A 19,795-nucleotide genomic window follows, 5' to 3' on the forward strand; every position below is an offset into this window, starting at 1 on the left:
TGTGTAGATTGATGAGGGGAAAAAACAAACAATTTAATCAATTTTAGAATAAGGCTGTAACATAACAAAATATGGAAAAAGTAAAGGGGTATGAATACTTTACGAATGCACTGTATTTATTTTCAATGCTGAATTGAATGTCTTTAAGAAAACAAAAGGTTTCAATGTTTTTTGTTTGTTGCAAACACCCTTTCTGAATTTAAAAGTTATCCAAGATGTAATCATCTGGTTTTTCAAAAGTATCTGTAATCTGATTACAATATTTTTGCTGCTAACATAACTGATTACAGTTCTTTCTTTTTTGTAATCAGATGTAAAACTCCAGGGGTCACCGCCCGTGGAAGGCATTGACCTCCTTACTGTTAAATAAGGCTGATAAGCGTTTCAGTGACAGGTGAAGAGAATGAACATACTCAACTCTAACCTCTTGCAAAAAAAAAAAAAACTAATTAAAACGGTGCTTGATTGACAAATCTAACTAATCCCTGATTTGTTAACCACAACACTTTGTAACGGTCTTCAACTTTTCTTGAGAAGTGTTTTACTGCAGAAACATTTACCCAGGGCAGCCCAACTAAGTTGTCTTTGGATGACACTACATTTCTACTCACCTGTAAGGCTGCGGGATACGTTTTGATTGGAAGATGTTTGGAGAGCAGGGTTGTGATTGGCTGAAAGATGTGCGAGTAGGAAGTGAGTTCTCTGTAGAGCGAGGAGCAGCGCTTCAGCAGGTCCAGACAGGTGGCCACAGCAGACAGCCTGGGAGGGGGGGACATCATTAGGACAGAAGACACACTAGTTTAATGACCGGACCCACAGACGCGCAAAAACACACACGGACACAGCCACATACAATGACCCATTCATAGGGAATGTTGAGATTTCAGACACACACACACTCCTAGTCACCTGGGGTGGAGTCTAAGTGTGTGTGACGTCCACTACCCTACCAGGGTCATACTGTTTCGCTCTAGTCTCCACCCATGAGGCCTGGAAGCTAACACAGCGTTGACAACTACCATGGCACTGAGACTCTTCACACAACCACGCAGCCCCCACTCTGTCTTGGTTTCTTCACACACACACACTCACTCAACCCTGCATCTGTCTTTGTAAGCCCCACAAGAATGTCTTCCTGTGAAGACCAGAAGGCTTTCTCTCAGCACTGACTTCATTTGGGCAGTGGCTATGATGGGTGTAGGTAGTTTGTGGGAGGGGTGGTATGCGTATGTTATAAAGGAAACAATCAACTGATTTAAAAGGAAAGTGGGTGCCAGTCTAATTACTGCTCAAATAAACGAACAAAACTTGAACATCTCTGGAGAGACCTGAAAATAGCTGTGCAGCGACGCTCCCCAAGAACGTGAGAAAATCCCCAAATACAGGTGTGCCAAGCTTGTAGCGTCATACCCAAGAACACTCAAGGCTGTAATTGCTGCCAAAGGTGCTTCAACAAAGTACTGAGTAAAGGGTCTGAATACTTATGTAAATGTAATATATCCGTAAGAAAAACTATAATATATATATATATACACACAGTGAGGGAAAAAAGTATTTAATCCCCTGCTGATTTTGTACATTTGCCCACTGACAAAGAAATGATAAGTCTATAATTTTAATGGCAGGTTTATTTGAACAGTGAGAGACAGAATAACAACAACAAAAATCCAAAAAAACACATGTCAAAAATGTTATAAATTGATTTGCATTTTAATGAGGGAAATAAGTATTTGACCCCCTCTCAATCAGAAAGATTTCTGGCTCCCAGGTGTCTTTTATACAGGTAACGAGCTGAGATTAGGAGCACACTCTTAAAGGGAGTGCTTCTAATCTCAGTTTGTTACCTGTATAAAAGACACCTGTCCACAGAAGCAATCAATCAATCAGATTCCAAACTCTCCACCATGGCCAAGACCAAAGAGCTCTCCAAGGATGTCAGGGACAAGATTGTAGACCTACACAAGGCTGGAATGGTCTACAAGACCATCGCCAAGCAGCTTGGTGAGAAGGTGACAACAGTTGGTGCGATTATTCGCAAATGGAATAAACACAAAAGAACTGTCAATCTCCCTCGGCCTGGGGCTCCATGCAAGATCTCACCTCGTGGAGTTGCAATGATCATGAGAACGGTGAGGAATCAGCCCAGAACTACACGGGAGGATCTTGTCAATGATCTCAAGGCAGCTGGGACCATAGTCACCAAGAAAACAATTGGTAACACACTACGCCGTGAAGGACTGAAATCATGCAGCGCCTGCAAGGTCCCCCTGCTCAAGAAAGCACATATACAGGGCCGTCTGAAGTTTGCCAATGAACATCTGAATGATTCAGAGGAGAACTGGGTGAAAGTGTTGTGGTCAGATGAGACCAAAATCGAACTCTTTGGCATCAACTCAACTCGCCGTGTTTGGAGGAGGATGAATGCTGCCAATGACCCCAAGAACACCATCCCCACCGTCAAACATGGAGGTGGAAACATTATGTTTTGGGGGGGGTTTTCTGCTAAGGGGACAGGACAACTTCACTGCATCAAAGGGACGATGGACGGGGCCATGTACCGTCAAATCTTGGGTGAGAACCGCCTTCCCTCAGCCAGGGCATTGAAAATGGGTCGTGGATGGGTATTCCAGCATGACAATGACCCAAAACACACAGCCAAGGCAACAAAGGAGTGGCTCAAGAAGAAGCACATTAAGGTCCTGGAGTGGCCTTGCCAGTCTCCAGACCTTAATCCCATAGAAAATATGTGGAGGGATCTGAAGGTTCGAGTTGCCAAACGTCAGCCTCAAAACCGTAATGACTTGGAGAAGATCTGCAAAGAGGAGTGGGACAAAATCCCTCCTGAGATGTGTGCAAACCTAGTGGCCAACTACAAGAAACGTCTGACCTCTGTGATTGCCAACAAGGGTTTTGCCACCAAGTACTAAGTCATGTTTTGCAGAGGGGTCAAATACTTATTTCCCTCATTAAAATGCTAATCAATTTATAACATTTTTGACATGCGTTTTTCAGGATTTTTTTGTTGTTATTCTGTCTCTCAGTGTTCAAATAAACCTACAATTAAAATGATAGACTGATCATGTCTTTGTCAGTGGGCAAACGTACAAAATCAGCAGGGGATCAAATACTTTTTTCCCCTCACTGTATGTTTTTGCTTATAATGTCTGACATTTAGGTAGGCTATTTGTTAGTCAACTTGTCTATAATTAGATACCCTACATGCAGCTTCTCTTGTCATTACTTGTTGCCCTAGAAGACAAAACCCTTGCTCACCAGAATGTCATAAATTGACAGAATAAATGCTTCAAATCTTGTTGACATCGGTCAAGTTTTTCTTTCATCTCTGCTTCTCTCGCCCAGCAAAGACATTTAGAGACCGGGGAGAAAATGCAACAAAAAAAACACAGGAAATATTTTCTTTGCAACATTTTCAAAATGACAGTTTGACCAGTTAAGGAAATTAAACTGTTAAAACGACCCAACATGTATTTGATAAGATTTCAGTTTGGCTTGGATGCATATTTTATGTAGTTGAAATACTATCAGCTTTTATGATGCTGAGAAAGATAGCACCTTTACAGACACACATTCATTCTTTTAAGTTGCAGATTTTTTTTTTATCCAGAGTAAAAATGTACATTTGGTGTATCATTTTACTGTAAGAAAAATGCTTAATTCTGCAGGGGTTAAATATTATATTAGGGTATGTGAGATGTTATAGACCTACAGTCAGTGTCCAAAATTTCAGTTAGGCTACTTCATTTAACCCTAAATGTAATTTAGGCTACTCCATTTAACCCATCTGAACAGTATAGTTCCCCTGAGGTGCCATTTTGAAGTCCCCCATCTTGTGACTGTGAATTTGTATAGCGCCTCACAAATCACACATATCATTTCATCTTTTACCACTACCAAATCTTTCCCAAACATTAGACTACTGTTCTGGCCCTCCCTTCTATTTATTTTCAACTCTCCACATCTTTTCTCTTATTGAATTAAACTCAGACATTGTCCTTTTTGCCTCAGTGGATGGACGTTAACTTTTTCTGCCCAAGCTCCCAAAAAGCATTTGGTGGGTATTTGGCGCCCTGCAGTTAGTGCGTCGCCTAAGCTTTAGGGCCTAACTTCAGATAAAAAATTATGAAAGAAAAACCTCAGTGTAGCCTAAATATGAATTGCGCAACAACTCTACATTTAAGGATATTTTATGTATCATTTTCTCATTATTCAACCCGCCACTACACACCCGCCCTTCATCCACACAATACTTCATGACCCTAAAGCCGCCGTCCTGTGGATATAACTGCAGGGACTGCGGGTTATGCCCATGGGCATCCCGTGGGAATGCAGCCCTCTACAACACTTAATCCATGATTACCCTCTTCACTCCTCCTACACTACATCTGCATCCCAAATGGCACCCTATTCCCTTTACAGTGCGTATAGAGCTCTGGTCAAAAGTAGTGCACAGCCTACTAGGAGGGCTAGGCATGAGTAATCGAGTCCACGAAAGGACGTCAAAACTCGATCTTTAACCAGAGATTTTAAAAAATCGAATACTGTAAAACTATTTGGTGGAATGTGCTTTGTGGTTCCCCGAACGGGCAAGAAAAATGTTGTCCCTCTAGTGTTCCATTTGTACATGTGCATTTGCGGGGCACAACAAAAAACAAACCAAGCATCAGTTTCTCTCCCTAAATTCCCTTTCACCTCCGTGTCTCTCACTCAATTGCGTCAACACACACACACAAGCTAGAGGAAGAGTCGCTAGAGCGCGATGAGCCAAGTAGAAATTTCCTCAAAATAGTCAGAATTAATCTACGATAACTCAAGAAACCGGTCACTAATTGTGACGTTTTTAGTTGCGCAATTTTACATCTAACTAATTTAACTGTTTGGTGCAGAATTTCTCAATGGAAAACGAGTCGTCTCTCGTTGAATGACGACAAACACTTTATTGAAGAATCCCAACTGTTGACCATTCACCGACGAAGGGGCGTAGATTACGGCTACCGATTTCAGCTTGCCTCCAGAAAAAATGTGTACCCTCACCGAAGTCCAAAAAGAACAAAAACGTCACAAAATGTCATAATACATGCAAACTCTTCCGAACTGTTTTGGCTGGGAAGCATACGGACGCCTTTAGACTACTTTGCGAACTGCTAGTGCCATTTAGAATTGGTTAGCCTAGGCTATAACCCCCCTAAACGTACAGGTTCCACACTGAAAAAATGCAAAAACATTTGTTTGATAAAGACAAAGAGCAATTTTCATTAGAATCATTAAGCCTCGGCCTACTCACCAAACAGATGTTGTGGCCGTAACACATCACTGTAGTGTTCAATGTGTAATTGTTAATCCATTTAGAAAATTCCAAAGAACAGGCCGAAAAACTAAATCGAACATCTGTATATCGAAAAGAAAACAGAATTTGGTTTGTAACCCTGAATAAATTGACTTTCAACTCGCCAAATTGAGCCCCGTTACAAATGATCACTCTTTTAGAATAACTGTTCCAGACGTGAGATAAGCTTCACACTGGCAACTATTTTCATTTGGAAAAATATTCTGTTCTATTTTATTATTTTATATTCAGGGACCGAAACAGTCCGGAACAGAACCCTTTATTTTAAAAACAATTTCCAGGCCTATGAAAAGCCCTCCCTCTGTCAGTCAGAAACTTATTCTAGCGTCTGCCTGCCAGCTGAAAATCTTTGGACGTGCGCGCGTGCGTACATGCCCCTTCTCAGCAAAGCTGTAGCCTACTGATGTTACAAGTGTGATTCTGCACACACAAGCTTGTTAGCTAGCTAGCTTCTTTGGTCCAACGTTAAGACAACTCTGAAGTTTCAAGGCATTCAAAGTTCCTCCATAGAAGCTGCTCCTCCGTAGGTATAATTATGTGGGCTTAATTCAGATAATGCATGTCATCAAAGATGTCAAGCGCTTCAAGCCAAGCCTCCTCCTCGACCCCCTCTCCCCACACGCAAAATTTCAGTTGCATCTCGTGCTGGACACTTGTCTTTCCATCATGCATGTAAACAACTCACTGAGCTATAGCTTGCCCGCTCCATATCAAGCTGCTCTTTCCGCACTGCATGATTAGTGAAGTAATCTAATGTTGTTTTAAAAATACGATTGGTTGGTTCGGTTCAGAATGAAACTGGAAAATAATTGTTGGTTCCAACCTCTGGTTATATTACATATAAAATATGTGTCTTGCCTGTGACAAGGGCTCGGGAAATAAGAGCGTCTTGTCGGCTGAATTTACAAAACAAGGCTATGCCATTGCACTGCCATAGGCTTCTACAAGCAAGTGACACTGCTGAGGTTACTGCCTTTTTGAAGATTGTCTTCCACGATATAATATAACCCGTTGATATTACGGTTTCAATAAATTAATCTTAAAAATGGGACTTGTTTTTTTACTGACTGAAAATATATGGGGCAATTTAGCAATTAGGATTTGTTATTTGTAATGGTACTGATGGCATATAGATAAGTGAGAGAAAAAAATCAAGTGCAGGCCTTGTGTTCTAAAAAATCTATATATTTTTTTTTCCATTCAAGTACTCGAGTACTCAAACAATAATAATCATGTGAGTACTCAAAGTCAAAACGCCCATCCCACAGCCTACATCGTCCCACTCAATCCCTATTCAGAGGGGTCCCTACAAGTCTGACACCTTATTACTAAACATATTATTCAGAATAAGGGCTACAATAATGGCACATACATACGACATGGGTTATTTGCTACTCTGCTTCAGACAAGTATTATGAATGTGCATGCATGCGCTGAGGTACACGCTAGCGCCCCCCACATACACACCTCTCTAATCAGGGGTATTCTCTTTCTCTCCCTCTCTTTCTCTCTTTCTCAGATGAAGCTAATAGCAGGCTGCTAGGCTGGTCTGTTGAGTGGAGTGTTGCCTACACACCAGATGCAGTGTGAAGGAGGAAGAACACTGCTGACTAATTCTGATCGCTTCTAATTAGCCCAGTGCCCACACTCACTCACTGCCTCATCTCTGAAGACACACAGCCACATGGGTTTACTGGGAAATGAGTGTTACAGTGCCCAATTTGTTCCTTACCCCTTACCCTTGGGCCTAACCCTTCCTAGGTTTGCAGATCCAACAGGTCTAGATAGGTATAAGGAGTATAGTGGTGGAGCTTCCACCATATTACTTCCACCTTACAGATCTGAAAATAAAGGGTGCCATGGGTAACAGGGTAGGAAGAGAATTGGTGCTCTGCTCTCTGTCTTACCTGTAGTGGTCCGTTTCCAGGTCGGTGGTCAGTGTGAGTGTCCGGGTGGCAGACAGTGGAAGGGTCTTCTTACTCCATGTCTGGCTGGACTCTGGGTCTGACAGCACCAGCAGGTCACTGACCTTACTGCTCTGCCTGAAGGGTGGCACCACTGAGTAACCTAGGAGGAACACAACACAGCAGCCAGTCATGTTAGGGCCCTAGGTGTCACACTGTCTACATCAGTGGAGGCTGCTGAACGGCTCATAATAATGGCTGGAATGGAGCCAATGGAATGGCATTAAACACATTGAATACCATTCCACCAATTCCACTCCAGTTATTACCACGAGCCCATCCTCCCCAATTAAGGTGCCACCAACTTCCTGTGGCCTACATGTAAAATAAATACAGACAGGGCTCCAGGCTTTTACATGACAAATAAACCCACTAGAACAACTATGGAGGAGACATATACTAGTGGAAAGAGGCAAACAATATCTGTAACACACTCCTTCATTTCTGGAGAAAAGCATCAGAATGATCTAAAAACATTTAAATTCCACTAAATCCACTAATTCAATCAGCATCAACAGGAGTTGAGATCTTGACACCAAGCATAGCTTTAGCTTAGCTTTAATTCTGCCGATGATGGTTTGGCATGGCAGTGAAACTATTTCACCGGGCGCCGCTGTACTGTCTCTACAGCAGTGTGCAGTATCATACTGTAGCTGACAGACACACCGAGGCAATCACAGTACAGACAGACAGGCAGACAAACATTTTTGGTTATTTAGAAGTGTTCATTAGGACTTCTGCCCACTATGCACTAGGGATGGGCACGGTTATTAGAATATCCGAACTGACAGTATTCAAAATCAAATCAAAGTTTATTGGTCGTGTACACAGTTCAGAAGATGTTAGCTCCTAAAGATGCAGTGAAATGCCCCCCCCCAAAAAAAGAAATGTCAGAACAAATCCAATGAATAACCCAAATAGCACAGTATTTAAAATGCAATCTATACATATATACACTGGATGAATTTACACAAGATATACTAAAAATGATATGTACAGCAGTAGATATATTAGAGCGAGCAGTCAAGAATCCAGTATATAAAGAAATGGGTTTAAAGTGTCACTAAAATGCAATGTACAGTAAGTAGTAAAATGAACTCTGTCGAGAATACAGTATTTAAATACACAGTACAAACCCCATGGCAAAATTGATAGAATTAGAGGAAATTAGCTTCTGGACCAGAGTGTCCGCAGCTCTTTTTGGCCTTCCTGTGACCCCGGGTGCTGTAGATGTACTGGAGGGCAGGCAGTGTGCCCCCGATAATACGTTGGGCTGACCGCACCACGCTCTAGAGAGCCCTGCAGTTGCTGGCGGTGCAACTGCCGTACCAGGCAGTAATAAAGCCTGACAGGATACTCTCAATGGTGCATTTGTAGAAGTTTGTGAGGGTCTTAGGAGCCAAGCAGAATTTCTTCAGCCTCCTGAGGTTGAAGAGGCGCTGTTGCGCCTTCTTCACCACACACAGGACCTCAGTGATATGCACGACGAGGAACTTGAAGCTTTTGACTCTCTCCACTGTGGCCCCGTTGATGTGGATAGGAGCGTGATCACTCTGCCAGGGCTCTCACCTCCTCCATGTAAGTGGTCTCGTCGTTGTTGGTAATCAGCAAACTTGATGATCGAGTTGGAGGCGTGCATGGCCACGCAGTCAAGGGTGAACAGGGAGTGCAGGAGGTGGCTGAACACACATCCCTGTGGGGCCCACGTGTTGAGGATCAGCATGGCGGAGGTGTTGTTGCCTACCTTCACCACCTGAGGTCAGCCCATCAGGAAGTCTAGGATCCAGTTGCACAGCGAGGGGCTCAGACCCAGAGCCCTGATCTTTGTAATAAGCTTTGGTTACTTGTGTGAGTATTCATTTTTGAGAAAACAAATGATAGGCCTATTTTAACAACGAAAAGGCATTGTCTAAATTCAATTCAAATATCCATACGACATTGTTACATGCAAGGACATACCATATTTTATAAAGCAATAATAAAGCATCTCTCTACTCCGTTGTTTCCAGGGCCGAAACACTTCTGGTTTTTGTTTCTACCTGGTAGTTAATTGCACTCACCTGGTGTCCCGGGTCTGAATTAGTCCCTAATAGAAGGAGAGGATGAAAACCAGAAGTGTTTCGGCCCTCTAGGACCAGAATTGGGCAGCCCTGCTCTATACTGCAGTGGACGGGCGCCCACTCGCTGACCAGTGATCCTCTCGCTCACTTAGTCTCACCTGTAGTGGTTGCATAGTCTCTCCCTCTCGCAGCAAGTGCTCAGGTTATAAACATAGCTAAGTACTTTTTTTTAACAATATATTTTGAATATCCCCAAAAACTACATGATATTATTTGAATAGTGAAATTATTTCAAATGCCCATCCTTAACGTAAGCGAGCAGCGTTCTATTGCTTTGACGTCACAGATCAAATAACACCATAACAATGGGGGGGAAGAAAGAGAGAGAAGGCCTACATGTGGCTGATTGAGCAGCATATCAGAACATACTAGACACATAGCAGTGTGAACTGGCATATAAACCAACATGACATCGGGTGTGGCTGCTTATGGTACTGTGCTGAATACCTTGAGAAGGCGGGGTTTTCGCTGGATTGGGGTCAATTTCATTTCAATTCAGGAAGTAACCTTGAATTCCAATTATACTAATCAGAAAAATTGAAATCTCAGCTTACGTCCCGAACTTACTGAATTAAAATGGAATCAACCCTAACCTTAGTGGTTAATCTAATAACCAAGTTGATGAGCAGATATGACAGTAGCCCATTAACAGAAAGACCGTACCTGTAGAGGTCTTATCTGGCACGGCCAGGTGTAGTACTCCCAACAGGAAGTTGATGAGCTCAGGACAGAATCTCTTGGAGAAGGAGACGTACTCCACAGCCAGACAGCACAGCACCAGGCCTGATGTCACATCCTCTAATGACATCACGGGACACTGCGATGACATCAAACAAACACACAGGGAAAATAGGTTTTTTAAATGTAGGCAGAAATCACAGCCTCAAACTACTTTGCCTACTAAACATTTACACACACAATAACAAGCTTGAGAAAAGGACAATAATGTTTCTAATGTGCTTTCAATCCCTTTTCCTTCTCTATGACCTTGTGACACTTCTGTGCAGCCAATTTTTTCTCAAATAAAGCCATTAGCTTCATCTAGCTAGCCAGTCTGCTATCTTTTTCTAGTGTGTGTGTATGTACAGTGGAAAGAACAAGTATTTGATACACTGGCAATTTTGCAGGTTTTCCTACTTACAAAGCATGTAGAGGTCTGTAATTTTTTATCATTGGTACACTACAACTGTGAGAGACGGAATCTAAAACAAAAATCCAGAAAATCACATTGTATGATTTTTAAGTAATTTATTTGCATTTTATTGCATGACATAAGTATTTGATACATCAGAAAAGCAGAACTTAATATTTGGTACAGAAACCTTTGTTTGCAATTACAGAGATCATACGTTTCCTGTAGGTCTTGACCAGGTTTGCACACACTGCAGCAGGGATTTTGGCCCACTCCTCCATACAGACCTTCTCCAGATCCTTCAGGTTTCGGGGCTGTCGCTGGGCAATACGGACTTTCAGCTCCCTCCAAAGATTTTCTATTGGGTTCAGGTCTGGAGACTGGCTAGGCCACTCCAGGACCTTGAGATGCTTCTTACGGAGCCACTCCTTAGTTGCCCTGGCTGTGTGTTTCGTGTCGTTGTCATGCTGGAAGACCCAGCCACGACCCATCTTCAATGCTCTTACTGAGGGAAGGAGGTTGTTGGCCAAGATCTCGCGATACATGGCCCCATCCATCCTCCCCTCAATACGGTGCAGTTGTCCTGTCCCCTTTGCAGAAAAGCTTCCCCAAAGAATGATGTTTCCACCTCCATGCTTCACGGTTGGGATGGTGTTCTTGGGGTTGTACTCATCCTTCTTCTTCCTCCAAACACGGCGAGTGGAGTTTAGACCAAAAAGCTATATTTTTGTCTCATCAGACCACATGACCTTCTCCCATTCCTCCTCTGTATCATCCAGATGGTCATTGGCAAACTTCAGACGGGCCTGGACATGCACTGGCTTGAGCAGGGGGACCTCGCGTGCGCTGCAGGATTTTAATCCATGACGACGTAGTGTGTTACTAATGGTTTTCTTTGAGACGGTGGTCCCAGCTCTCTTCAGGTCATTGACCAGGTCCTGCCGTGTAGTTCTGGGCTGATCCCTCACCTTCCTCATGATCATTGATGCCCCACGAGGTGAGATCTTGTATGGAGCCCCAGACCGAGGGTGATTGACCGTCATCTTGAACTTCTTCCATTTTCTAATAATTGCGCCAACAGTTGTTGCCTTCTCACCAAGCTGCTTGCCTATTGTCCTGTAGCCCATCCCAGCCTTGTGCAGGTCTACAATTTTATCCCTGATGTACTTACACAGCTCTCTGGTCTTGGCCATTGTGGAGAGGTTGGAGTCTGTTGGATTGAGTGTGTGGACAGGTGTCTTTTATACAGGTAACGAGTTCAAACAGGTGCAGTTACTACAGGTAATGAGTGGAGAACAGGAGGGCTTCTTAAAGAACAACTAACAGGTCTGTGAGAGCCGGAATTCTTACTGGTTGGTAGGTGATCAAATACTTATGTCATGCAATAAAATGCAAATTAATTACTTAAAAATCATACAATGTGATTTTCTGGATTCCGTGAAGTGTACCTGTGATAAAAAAATGACAGACCTCTACATGCTTTGTAAGTAGGAAAACCTGCAAAATCGGCAGTGTATCAAATACTTGTTCTCCCCACTGTGTGTGTGTGTGTTGTGTGTGTGTATGTGTGTGTGTATATATTATATATATATATATATATATATATATATATATATATATATATATATGAATCACATTGACAAAGTCAGAGGTTCTCTAGCCTGCTTTCACCATTCACATAGCTAAAAACTCATTAACCTGTTGGCGTGTAGATGTTACATAATAATAATACAACTTATCATATTTTCCCCTGGCTAGGTTTGCTTTGACAACACCACCATATTCAACACTAAGAAAGGACATGACTCCACAGGTCAAAAGTAGAAGCTTAGTGAAAATTCAGGCATGTAGCAACAGAAAGAGTGTGTGCGCTTGTTCCTTTCCGTTGATCAACATCTGGAGCTGAGCTATCTACATAAACACCATGATTAAACAAAGGGTTGGTGGCAGGAAGGAAGGATACACCCCTCTTCCGCAGACCTGGGTTCAACTACTATTTGAAATCTTTCAAATACTTTCAGCGTTTGCTCTAACCTGCCTGGAGTGCCAGATGGGCAGGGAGCTGTTTTGGGAATATTCTAATGGTCCGTTAAGCCAGGCAAGCTAAATACAGCACAGTTAAAGTATTTGAAATGATTTCAAATAGTATTTGAACCCAGGTCTGGTTCAGCGAGAGGAGCTCCAACCCACTTCAACAGCGAGACTGGAGGCCAAGGAAGGAATCTACTGAGGGAAAAATAAGTTGATTCAAAAGGTATACGAGATGGAGATGAAGGGATGATGAAATCCTATGAAAAAAAGACAAGCCTACAGAAGGTAGACAACAGAGAGAGAAGAGAAGAAGAATAATAGAAAAGAGATGGTGAAGTCCTTTTATAGAGAAGACTGACAGGTCCGGAGGCGTGTTTCTATGGTTGTGAGGTAGGGCGGACCCGACCCAAAGAAATCTTGGTAGACCAAAAGTAGTCTGTTCTTTCGACCAATCGTTTGGTAGAAAATGTTAAGTGTATTTTTCCATATATAGACACACCCTATGTGTTTCAATAAAATCAACTATATGCTGATGCTTTAAGCTTCGTTTGATGAAATAAGACAAATGCCTCAAGAGGGCGGCAGAGATCTAGATAACCAGACAAAAAAAACCTTGACCTAGCCAAACTATTCTCCTCCCGCTCCTGCTGGCTTTCCCAGATTCTGCCATTACTCTCCTGGAGTCGCCGCCAACCTTTCTCATATGGAATGCTAATTTATCTTCCAATTTCTACCGATCAGCGTGACCGTTATGGTTTTCATAAGCACATTTTCGTGAAACAGTTTCATTTAACTTATAATAACGTCTTCATATCTCAAAATAAAATGTTGATCCAAATCTAAATGAAAATGATATCAACCTAAAAAGTTAATTTTATTGCCATTGCCAACTATGAGCTCACCGGAGCTGAGTACCGGCACCTCAAATGTTCTACTGATTGAGCTCCTGCTCCTCTTATAGAATATTAGCTCAAAAGTATTGTGGAGCTCCTGCACCTAAATATAAACAGTACCAGCACCCAAAATGAGTAACAGAACCTATTTCAGTCCAAGTCAAACACTGATAAGAAGTAATCAGGTAGGCTTATTTTATGACGTTTCCACTGGATCAGAGCATTACATTTTTCCCTTTCACGCGGAGTGGTTATCGAAAGGGAGAGAGCGGGAAATACTTTTCAAATACATTGAGGAACTATTGTAATTCTCTATGGATGTAAAAACAAACTTTGTTTGCTTGCTGTTTGAGGTGAAGAAAACAGGCTACTTTGAGAAGCTCCACAGGTCATTAGTGGTGGTGCGTTAAGCCAATCAGAAATACTATCAGATCCCTAAATGGATCCATTTATATGCCTACATTTGCGCACAGGCCAGGTAGCCTATAGGCCTACTTCTATGCGTGCGCGTCCTTACTCAACATTGACAGGAGCGCGCCAAACAATAGACAATGACTAAATTGACAAAACTCGTAAATGGAATGAAATAAAGCAAAACATCTTTCTCACAAGTTTAGCATAGGTTGTGCACTCTGCAAACAATGTGTCCACTCCGACAACAGGAAGACTGGAATAATAATACTGAACGCATTAACAGAAATTACCATAACCAAAGTAACAAACATTGTAGATTAGGAATTAACGGTAAATGTACTACCGGTGATACAGTGAGGGAAAAAAGTATTTGATCCCCTGCTGATTTTGTACGTTTGCCCACTGACAAAGAAATGATCAGTCTATAATTTTAATGGTAGGTTTATTTGAACAGTGAGAGACAGCATAACAAACACATGTCAAAAATGTTATAAATTGATTTGCATTTTAATGAGGGAAATAAGTATTTGACCCTCTCAATCAGAAAGATTTCTGGCTTCCAGGTGTCTTTTATACAGGTAACGAGCTGAGATTAGGAGCACACTCTTAAAGGGAGTGCTCCTAATCTCAGCTTGTTACCTGTATAAAAGACATGTCCACAGAAGCAATCAATCAGATTCCGAACTCTCCACCATGGCCAAGACCAAAGAGCTCTCCAAGGATGTCAGGGACAAGATTGTAGACCTACACAAGGCTGGAATGGGCTACAAGACCATCGCCAAGCAGCTTGGTGAGAAGGTGACAACAGTTGGTGCGATTATTCGCAAATTGAAGAAACACAAAATGACTGTCAATCTCCCTCGGCCTAGGGCTCCATGCAAGATCTCACCTCGTGGAGTTGCAATTATCATGAGAACGGTGAGGAATCAGCCCAGAACTACACGGGAGGATCTTGTTAATGATCTCAAGGCAGCTGGGACCATAGTCACCAAGAAAACAATTGGTAACACACTACGCCGTGGAGGACTGAAATCCTACAGCGCCCGCAAGGTCCCCCTGCTCAAGAAAGCACATATACAGGGCCATCTGAAGTTTGCCAATGAACATCTGAAAGATTCAGAGGAGAACTGGCTGAAAGTGTTGTGGTCAGATGAGACCAAAATGGAGCGCTTTGGCATCAACTCAACTTGCCGTGTTTGGAGGAGGAGGAATGCTGCCTATGACCCCAAGAACACCATTCCCACTGTCAAACATGGAGGTGGAAACATTATGCTTCGGGGGTGTTTTTCTGCTAAGGGGACAGGACAACTTCACCGCATCAAAGGGACGATGGACGGGGCCATGTACCGTCAAATCTTGGGTGAGAACCTCCTTCCCTCAGCCAGGGCATTGAAAATGGGTCATGGATGGGTATTCCAGCATGACAAAGACCCAAAACACATGGCCAAGGCAACAAAGGAGTGGATCAAGAAGAGGCACATTAAGGTCCTGGAGTGGCCTAGCCAGTCTCCAGACCTTAATCCCATAGAAAATCTGTGGAGGGAGCTGAAGGTTCGAGTTGCCAAACGTCAGCCTCGAAACCTTAATGACTTGAAGAAGATCTGCAAAGAGGAGTGGGACAAAATCCCTCCTGAGATGTGTGCAAACCTGGTGGCCAACTACAAGAAACGTCTGACCTCTGTGATTGCCAACAAGGGTTGACACCAAGTACTAAGTCATGTTTTGCAGAGGGGTCAAATACTTATTTCCCTCATTAAAATGCAAATCAATTTATAACATTTTTGACATGCGTTTTTCTAGATTTTTTTGTTGTTATTCTGTCTCTCACTGTTCAAATAAACCTACCATTAAAATGATAGACGGATCATTTCTTTGTCAGTGGGTAAACATACAAAATCAGCAGGGGATCAAATACTTTTTTCCCCCTCACTGTATATGTAATGGGGAATTGATATATACTAACAATCAAACGCAAACAATTCACACAATGAAGTTATGAAACAATGAATGTGCACAAATTCACGGGAGAGAGCGCATTCTGGAAAGAGAATTGCATTGTGCATCAGGGTGCATGGTCAATCTGATATCTACATTGGCCATGCAGCATTTATGGTGATATAGCCTCAGCAGAAGTCCCACCTACCGTCAACCAATCATGTCAATGCGGAGCTATACAGAGCCCTCCGCATTGTTTCAACATTTGGGAGGCGCATTGCGATGCAGTACCGAGCTCGATTTGACCTCTGCATGCCTCTGGAGGCTCCGCAATTGCGTCACACCCTCCACATAGAGCCTCCGACCACATTTTCGGATCAAGCATAAAATTGGGCTTTTAGTCTAGGCCTCCGCAATGGATTAGTTCACTGAGATGGGCATGACTATATACAGTACCAGTCAAAGGTTATGGACACACCTACTCATTCAAGGGTGCAGTTAACTCTAATGAACTTATCCTCTGCAGCAGAGGTAATCTGGGTCTTCCTTTTCTGTGGCGGTCCTCACGAGAGCCAGTTTCATCATAGCGCTTGATTGTTTTTGCGACTGCACTTGAAGAAACATTCAAAGTTCTTGAAATTTTCCAGATTGACCTGTCTGACTGTCGTTTCTCTTTGCTTATTTGAGCTGTTCTTGCCATAATATGGACTTGGTCTTTTACCAAATAGGGCTATCTTCTGTATACCACCCCTACCTTGTCACAACACAACTGATTGGCTCAAACGCATTAAGATGGAAAGAAATTCCACAAATTAACTTTTAACAAGGCACACCTGTTAATTGAAATTCCAGGTGACTAACTCATGAAGATGGTTGAGAGAATGCCAAGTGTACAAAGCTGTCAAAGGCAAAGGGTGGCTACTTTGAAGAATCTCAAATATAAAACATATTTTGATTTGTTTAACACTTTTTTGCTTACTACATGATTCCATATGTGTTATTTCATAGTTTTGATGTCTTCACTATTATTCTACAATGTAGAAAATAGTACAAATAAAGAAAAACCCTGGAATGAGTAGGTGTGTCCAAACTTTTGACTGGTACTGTATGTATGTATGTATGTATGTATGTATGTATGCATGCATACACACACAACGTATTCAGATGCCTTATTCTAAAAATGATTACCGTAATTTTCGGACTATAAGCCGCGCCTTTTTCCCCCATTTTTCGACCCCTGCGGCTTATATAACGGTGCGGCTAATCTATGGATTTTTACAGCTAACGGCCACTAGAAGACCTCCTAAATCTATGGATTTTACAGGTTACAGTCCACCAACTTTAACTCTATGGGCTCTATGACAGGTCCGCGCCCCCCACCTTTAAGCGGCGGGCTCCAGCAGGAAAAGCTGGAGGCCGGAAAAGAGTGAGACAGGTAGCGCGCAAAAGTAAAAGTGGAACCGAGAGTGGTACGAGAGACAGAACGAGAGCAAGACAGACAGACATTACGAGAGCGAGACAGTTTGTGCAAAGGAAGTTTTCATGCACAAACCCTCATTATGGAAAACAAACGTAGAAATGCATATGATGCAGCTTTTAAGTTAAAGGCAGTCAATCTGGCTGTAAAAGAAGGAAATAGAGCTGCTGCACGTAGCCTTGGCATCAATGAGTCAATGGTGAGACGTTGAGACGCCAGCGGGAAAAACTGTCTCAATGCAAAAAGTCAAAAAAAGCTTTCAGAGGTAATAAAAGCAGATGGCCCGAACTTGAAGACTTTCTTGAAGATTGGGTGAACACACAGAGAGCAGACGGCCGAGGTGTTTCCACCGTGCAGATCCGACTGAAAGCTGAAACAGTCGCCACCGAAATGAAAAATTAAAATTTTAGAGGTGGACCATCCTGGTGTTTCAGATTTATGAGACGAAAGGGACTCTCCATCAGGGCGCGGACGACTGTGTGTCAGCAACTCCCTCCCGACTACCAGGGAAAAATAACAAACTTCGGCGAATTCACACAAAGAATGATAGAGGAATATTCCATCGGACCGGACCAGATCATAAATATGGATGAAGTGCCTTTGACGTTTGACCTGCCTCTCACTAGGACTGTTAACAAGAAAGGTGAATCGTCCATCACGTTGAGAACCACTGGCCACGAGAGAACGAATTTGACTTGTGTTCTTGGCTGCACAGCATCTGGATTAAAGCTTCCGCCAATGGTGATTTTTAAGCGGATTACAATGCCAAAAGAAAAGATCCTGAACGGCATCTCCTTTAAAGTCAACAAGAAAGGGTGGATGATGGAAAGCGTAATGAATGAGTGGCTGAATGAGTGCTACGTCAAGCGCCCTGGAGGATTCTTTCGCCAAAAAAAAGCTTTGCTCGTTTTGGACAGCATGAGGGCCCATATAACGGATTATGTGAAAGCAGCCATCAAGAGCACAAACTCGATTCCAGCTGTGATTCCTGGGGGCACAACAAAGCATCTGCAGCCACTCGACATCAGTGTCAATCGTGCGTTCAAAGTGGCACTACGCGTTCAGTGGGAGGCGTGGATGACTAGCGGCGATAAATCATTCACCAAAACTGGTCGCATGCGAAAAGCAACTTTCGCTCAAGTTTGCGAGTGGATCCTGATAGCGTGGAGGAGTGTCAAAACATCCACGATCATTAACGGGTTCCGAAAGGCTGGACTGCTGCGTGATGAAGAGGAGGACGCCGCCACAGCTGAGGCCCTTCAGAGTCTGTTCGATTCCGACAGTGACGAAGAGGAGTTCGTTGGTTTTGAGAGCGTCAACGAAGGAGAGAGGAGAGTGGCTGACGAAGCCACCCTGAGCCTGTTCGTTTCCGACACTGAAGATGAGGACTTTGGTGGTTTTAGTACGCAGGAAGAAGACGGAGATGAGGATTAATGACTTGACTTTTCTGGTTACAGCCGTGTACTGCACCTTAGCCTAAAAGATGAAGACGAGGATTAATGACTTTTCTGGTAGGCTGATTACCGTATATTTTAAGCAGCCGTGTTGCTGCAACTTTAGGTTTACGCGCTTACTGTCGTGTTACAGGCACTTTATTTTGCACTTTAAAAAAACACATTTAATTTAGCCATTGATATTGCCTCGTCAAGCGCTGTAAGCTTAGTTTTTTGTTATGGTACTACTGTAGGCTATAATGTAGATAAATATTCAAAGATGAGCACACTTTTTCAAGGTTTTTCAAAAATAACCAAAGTTAAGTGGTTAAATGATTGTGACGCTATTAACTAATTTTGCTGGAATACGTTATGCAAATATGCAACTTGTTTGTTGAAATGTTAATAAATGGGAGCTTCCTCAAGCAGCCATCTCTTTCCCGACAATCCCCTCTGTGCACGAACCCTTACATATGGTAATTAAACATTAAAACACCTGCGGCTTATAGTCCAGTGCGGCTTATATATGTACACATCATTCAATATCATTCAATTTAGCTGCTGCGGCTTATACTCCGGTGCGCCTTATAGTGCGGAAAATACGGTAAATTGTTTTTTTCCCTCAATCTACACACAATACCCCATAATTACAAAGCAAAAACAGTTTTTTTTGTAATGTTTGCAAATGTATTAAATATAAAATAAGTATTTACATTTACATAAGTATTCATACCCTATACTCAGTACTTTGTTGAAGCACCTTTGGCAGCGATTACAGCCTTGAGGCTTCTTGGGTATTACACTACAAGTTTGGTACACCTTTATTTGGGGGAGTTTTTCACATTCTTCTCTGCAGATCCTCTCAAGCTCTGTCAGGTTCGATGCCAAGCGTCGCTGCACAGCTATTTTCAGGTCTCTCCAGAGATGTTCGATCAGGTTAAAGTCCGGGCTCTGGCTGGGCCACTCAAGGACATTCAGAGACTTGTCCCGAAGCCACTCCTGCATTGTCCTGGCTGTGTGTTTAGGGTCGT

The 19,795-nt window shown here is 42.7% G+C and overlaps 1 protein-coding gene across 1 annotated transcript in view; it reads right to left on the reverse strand.

Annotated features, from left to right (window-relative positions):
• Nucleotides 1-19,795, reverse strand: part of nop14 (NOP14 nucleolar protein homolog (yeast)) — a 40,625-nt gene that overhangs the window by 8,577 nt on the left and 12,253 nt on the right. Inside the window, exons 14-16 of the mRNA XM_045225215.1 lie at nt 10,113-10,266; nt 7,273-7,432; nt 612-759 (exon numbers count right to left, since the gene is read on the reverse strand). Of these exons, the coding sequence (XP_045081150.1) occupies nt 612-759; nt 7,273-7,432; nt 10,113-10,266 (462 nt within the window). The remainder of the gene's footprint in view (nt 1-611; nt 760-7,272; nt 7,433-10,112; nt 10,267-19,795) is intronic.

The sequence above is a fragment of the Coregonus clupeaformis genome, chromosome 15 (assembly GCF_020615455.1).
Source record: "Coregonus clupeaformis isolate EN_2021a chromosome 15, ASM2061545v1, whole genome shotgun sequence".
NCBI lineage: Eukaryota > Metazoa > Chordata > Actinopteri > Salmoniformes > Salmonidae > Coregonus > Coregonus clupeaformis.